The sequence below is a fragment of the Ostrea edulis genome, chromosome 6, assembly GCF_947568905.1.
Source record: "Ostrea edulis chromosome 6, xbOstEdul1.1, whole genome shotgun sequence".
NCBI lineage: Eukaryota > Metazoa > Mollusca > Bivalvia > Ostreida > Ostreidae > Ostrea > Ostrea edulis.
In genome coordinates this window covers 16,997,655-17,003,940 of record NC_079169.1, presented here as the reverse complement: position 1 = coordinate 17,003,940, position 6,286 = coordinate 16,997,655, and the positions used below count along the sequence as shown (strand labels likewise).

Below are 6,286 nucleotides of genomic sequence, written 5' to 3'. Positions count from 1 at the left end.
AAATCATAATTTTACTTAGAACCCCTACTTATTTGTTTAGTGCAAATTAGAATATGATATTCAAATGATAATTAGATAAGATGCAATATGGGGAACATTTTGCCACTGGCAGTTATTTATTCTTATTTCTTTATTTGTTTTTCAAATCGGGGATCTATATTTAAATGTAAATGTTTGTCTTCCGGTAGTCATTTTTATTGGAATCGAAAGTAGCATAGTTTGTAAACTTTTGTAGGTTTTACAGATTCGTCTGCAAACAAAACTAGTACACATCTATTTTATCACTTAATATTGAATAGGGTTGTTGTGATGATAGGAGATTCAGGGAAGTACTTCTGTTGGCGTGGACAATTAGTCTTCCGAGGCCAAGTCGCAAATGATTAAAAATAAATCTTAAATTGATACGTTTTGTACTGCTTCCATTTTGATTGTATATATAATAAAAAAGTCTCATCAAATTTTCATGGGACTCATTAAAATTTTCATGGAAATCAAGCTGCTTAAAAACCATGAATCCGGGAATCAATAATTTCTAGTGACAACCCTGTCAAATTATCGGAAATTTTCAAAATGGTGTCTTGCATGCTTTCTGCAAGTACATCAACACAGATATACATGCAATCATGTATTAAAATTAATTGGGTAAAATCAGTTATCAAAATGTCATTTTTGGTTTAGTTTAGTATTTTGCCCACATGAACACTTGCTAAGTACCGTATTTTGCCGAATATAATACGCACTTTTTTTAGAGAATATTTTTGTGCCAGAAAGGGGTGCGTATTATATACCACAATAGGTTTTTGACCCTTTTTTCCAGATGAAACTCGGCGATTAAGTAGTGTAATATTTCACTCAAAGACCAAGGCATCGGATACTGTACGCCTTTTCACGTTCACCTATTTATTAACTAGAAAATTCAACCTCAAGAAAATTACTACAGAAACATAAAATTGCAGAAAATGTGATATGTATACTTACAATATCTAAATAATTCAATTATCATGAAACAAACAGCCAATCAAATTGCATTGGATCTGACTATTCATTACATCGCATGCCGCCATTATCGAAAGCATGTGTACACAATAATGCCTTGTCGCGTGCTAAAATTGTTGGAAAATAATTTTGTCACTTGCTAAAAGTTGGTTTACTGTAAGTTTCATGAATAGGCCTAATTTTTAATAAAATACTAATTTGAATCTTTGAAATAACTATTCTTGCGTAAAAGAAATAATTACCGAGAGGGTGCCCAGAGCGTGTTTTACGAAGCCATTGTTGTGTACACTGTGCTTTTGTTAGATACCCCCTCCGGGTAAAGAAATACCCAACAAATTTTTTTTCACACATTTTAATAGTCATCGTAGTTAACGAGGAGTTGATAATTTGCATCTTTGTACCTACCATGGTGTGAGGATTACAGTAAAATAAGCGATAGTTTAATTGTTTAATTTTATTTTTATATTAAACATCGGCTATTTGATTGATTTTAAGTTTCAACAAAGGAAATATCGAGTCAGTTAAGACAAGACTTTAATGCTACAAAATCTCGTGCTTTGCTGAAATGAACAGGCTTGTCCGGGTTGATATTTCCCTGAAGATTCTCATTGAAGATTACCGCGATGTAGACATCATCTCAAAAAGTTTGCAAATTATTGTGCGTTGTTTAGAATTCATTATTTCTGCAAAAATATTAAGTGCAAATTAACACTAAGTATAAAATAAATATTACCGCTTGGTCAAAATTTTTGCTGCGTATTATACACCCGAAGTGCGTTTTTTCACCAACTTTTAGGCTCAAAGTGGGGGGTGCGTATGAAACACCACTGCGTATTATATTCGGCAAAATACGGTACTACATGTCAGTAGTCACAAACGTATGTATCTTGTAAGTTCCATATCTAGTGATAGATGGCAAATATTGACTGTCCGAATAAAAAAAAAGAAAGTTTTGCCTTCCTTTTCTTTCAATATGTAATTGGAAACGCCCTTAAGGGGCTTGGGGGGGGGGGGGGGGAGTAATGATAATTTTGCTTAAGCTTGTTAATTTCTAAAACTGTTGTACAGGTGAGCAATGGACCTCTTGTTTCAGTATGTTTTGTACTGCTGTCTCAGTGAGAAATAACATTTAAGTTACCCAGCCACTTTTGTTCTTGAATTGATTTTTCATTCTATTTTATTATAATTGATTTTTCCCAATTTGTTGCTAATTTTTCCCATTGAAAAGGAGGGAGTGTTATTTTAAAAAAGTAAATAAAATCACTGCCTGCTTTGTAGAACTTTTGTTACAAGATGGCAGGATGTTGCAGTAAGACATTTTGTATTGGTTGTGAGTCACGACTATTATGGATATTTTATCTTGTCAGGAGAAAAGGGCTTTGGCTACAACGGCAGTATTTTCCACAGAGTTATTCCAGATTTTATGTGCCAGGGGGGAGACTTTACAAACCACAACGGCACAGGTGGGAAAAGTATCTATGGAAACAAATTTGAGGATGAGAACTTCACACTGAAACACACTGGACCAGGTAAGAGCAGATCTCATGGTGATACTAGGTATCACTTTAGGAGCCCAATTCACTAAAAAGGTCTTCTTGCAATATGGTAATTCAAATGAAATAGATAAGATAAAACATTCAGTGAACATGGCGTCATGAATAGCAATTGCTCTGCTGGCATATTCCATGATGCGCATCAGCGCTTTTATCACTTAACCTCCCGGTATATGAGCTGTGATTTTTTTTATGACTAAATTAATAGTGTTGTACCAGTAATCAGAAAACACCAATTATTTTGGAAAGAAAGCTACCAATTTAGATGGGGTTTTTTTTGTTTGTTTTTTTTTAATAATCGATCATCGGATATACACTTCTTATAGAATGCATTCTTGAATTAGCCCATTTTTAAAACCTACTAGCACAAAGAACCAAAACGTACATATTTAATGATCTATTTATGTACGTATATGCACAAAGGTTGCAATATGAACTCCTAAACAATCTTAACTGCATTAAGTGAAAGGTGAAGATAACGAACAATGATCAATCTCATAGATCCGGGAAGAGTATTCAAAGGAATGTAAAACATAGAAAAATTCACTATACATGTATGTATTTGGATACCCACTTCTGTCCCAACCCGTGGTAGGAATCACAACCAGCAGAACTAAATCTTCTAGTGGTGTATGACTAGTGCACTAAACCATTTATTTAGGCCTACGCAAGCCAAGTGCAGGGTTCGAAATTAACATATGCCCATCAGTCTGTGACTTGTTAAAAGTCTGTCGGACAGACTGACAGTCAGTCCGATGGGACTGGTTAATTTTCTATAGTATCATTTTGGAAAATATACTTAATATGAAATTTTATACACATTTGGCATGCTTCGATCTGTAGATATCAGACGAATCTGATTCATAAATATAAATCCCACATATAAGTGTTACAACATTGTCTGAGACATATTGAGTTAAATTTCATTTTAATAACATTAACGAAATATGTTTAATTATTTCTGGAAAACTCTGTTGGACTGGTTGAAATTATACCCCATCACTGATCAGTCCGGCTGGACTGGTGACATAAAAAGTTAGCTTCAAGCCCTGCAAGTGTCTGATTCGCTTACTCTGATCTCTCCCTTGGCGGATTTAGTCGCATTTCTAAGCCTTCAAAATATCAGGCTTTGACTTTCCAAGGCATCCAATGAAATCGCGCCATACATACACTTTGGTTTGAATAATGGCGGCCCCCATGTTTAGCCCGTGTTGTCGCCTTTGCCATGGCATTTTGTCTAGAATACAAAGACAATTTTCGGAGAAAGTTTTGGGGTTTAGGATCACCTTCAAGAGATACTCGATCATGTACCTCACCAAAATGACGACAAAGGAAGGTATGGGCTGTGCAGTGCACCGCAATTTATATTATTCGATTTGATGCACCGATTACAAATTTCAGAGTTTGGTTTGGTTTAGATTTTACATACACCACAATAACAAATATTGCGTCCGAGTGATGTGCAGAACGTGTGGATTTTTATGCAACACACTACTGTGTTGAGAGTTGGCATGCTGCATTTGAAATATTTCCTGTAATGATCAAGTACAAAGATTGCAATGAACTCTCGAAGCAACATTCTTGATGAAAATATTGAAATACAATTAAAGATATCTTAATATGAAATTTTCAAGCAATTATCAGGCTTACGGGCTCCATCCATTAAACACTTGAAAACAATTTTTTCATTCAATGAGTGAATCTATCGCATGTACACGAAATTCTAAGAAGTGCATGTACATGAAATACTCCTTAATGACCTGATTGATTGAATAAATCCACTGGACAAAATTCGTGTGAAAGGACTACTGTTTAAAGACATATTTCATAATTTGTTTGTCTCTAATATTTGATGTAGAGAATTCTAATTGTTTATGGAATCTGCAACCTATTATCAAAATATTGATGATATTCACAGAAAAGATTTTTCAAGTATTGCTTTCAATATATTATTTCAGGTATTTTATCCATGGCTAATGCAGGTCCCGGCACCAATGGCAGCCAATTCTTCATTTGTACAGCAAAAACACCGTGGCTTGATGGCAAACATGTTGTGTTTGGAACCGTAGTGGAAGGCCTGGATATTGTTAAGAAAATGGAAAGTTTGGGATCTCAGAGTGGGAAAACGTCCAAGAAAATTGCAATTGCCAACTGTGGCCAGCTCTAAACGAAACTTTTTATCTGCCGACTATAGAGCTTCTGAACATCATTTTATGTAACAATGCTACAAAACAGTGCTTGATTATGTAATCATGATAAAATATGCACACAATAGTTCTTCTTTAATTTGGCTAAATATTATTTGTAGTACATAATATTTTAGTTTTGTTAAATTGTTGAAAAGGATTGTATTTTGGAAGGTTGAAAGTTTTTTTCAAGAAATGCGATATTAAGAAATTAAAGAAGTCTTTACATTTCTCCTGTATTTAAGATGTGCTCTGTGTTACATTTTTTCTGGGTTTTTTAGCTCACCTGAGCCGAAGGCTCAAGTGATAGTTGAGCTTTTCTGATCACATTTTGTCCGGCGTCCGTCTGTCTGTAAACTTTTCACATTTTCATCTTTTCATCAACCACTGGGCCAAGTTTGTTCAAATGAAGGGCCATGTCCCTTTCAAAGGGGAGATAATCGCAAAAATAGGGTGGGGTCATTTAAAAATCTTCTTCTCAAGAACCACTGAGCCAGAAAAGCTGATTTTTACATGAAAACTTTGACATAGTGCAGATTCAAGTTTGTTCAAATGATGGGGCCCAAAGGGGGGGTCAAAGTTTTACATACAAATATATAGGAAAAATCTTCTCAAGAACCACCAAGTCAGAAAAGCTGATTTTTACATGAAAACTTTGACATAGTGCAGATTCAAGTTTGTTCAAATCATGGTCCCCGGGGATAGGATGGGGCCACAATAGGGGATCAAAGATTTACATACAAATATATAGTTAAAATCTTTTTCTCAATGACCACTGAGTCAGAAAAGCTGATATTTACAAGAAAACTTTCTGACATCGTGCAGGTTCAAATGTGTTCAAATCATGGCCCCCGGCGGATGGGGCCACAAGTGGGGGGGGGGGGGGGTCAATGTTTTGCGTACAAATATAGGAAAAAGCATTAAAAATCTAAGAACCATTGAGCCAAAGAAGTTGACATTTACATGAAAGCTTTCTGACATGGTGTAGATTCAAGTTTGCAAAGGGTAGTTTGGGCCATAATAGGGACTAAGGTTTTACGTGCAAATATATATGGAAAGTCTTCAGATATGGGCCAAGATGAGTCATGTGGCCCATGGGCCTCTTGTTTTTATGTACTGTGTGGTATTCTCATGGTGCAACAGTATGTCAAGTAGTACACAAAGTGAAATATGCCAAGTAATGCTTACTTTTATTACTCCCTTTGTAAAGGCAAGGGGGTGTTGCTTCGTGCATGTCAGTCTATTTCTCACATGGTGTACACCTGAGAACTGAAGATCACTTTACCTCCCAGATTTCAACTTTGGTTTATATACGCCAAAGTGCGAAGTGAGCTTTTTCTGATCGAACTTGACCATCATCGTTGTTAACTTTTCACATTTTCATCTTCTCCAGAACCACTGAGCCAATTTCAACCAAATTTGGCACAAAGAATCCTTGGGTGAAGGAGATTTAAGATTGTTCAAATGAAGGGCCTTGTTCCCTTCAAAGGGGAGATAATAACTGAAAGTTTTTTTTAGCTCACCTGAGCCGAAGACTCTAGCTTTTCTGAT

The 6,286-nt window shown here is 35.6% G+C and overlaps 1 protein-coding gene across 1 annotated transcript in view; it reads left to right on the top strand.

Annotated features, from left to right (window-relative positions):
* Positions 1-4,979, top strand: part of LOC125646888 (peptidyl-prolyl cis-trans isomerase-like) — a 16,180-nt gene extending 11,201 nt beyond the window's left edge. The window contains exons 2-3 of the mRNA XM_048873492.2: positions 2,364-2,525; positions 4,508-4,979. Of these exons, the coding sequence (XP_048729449.2) occupies positions 2,364-2,525; positions 4,508-4,716 (371 nt within the window). The 3' untranslated portion in view covers positions 4,717-4,979. The remainder of the gene's footprint in view (positions 1-2,363; positions 2,526-4,507) is intronic.
* The last annotated feature ends 1,307 nt before the right edge of the window (positions 4,980-6,286 follow it).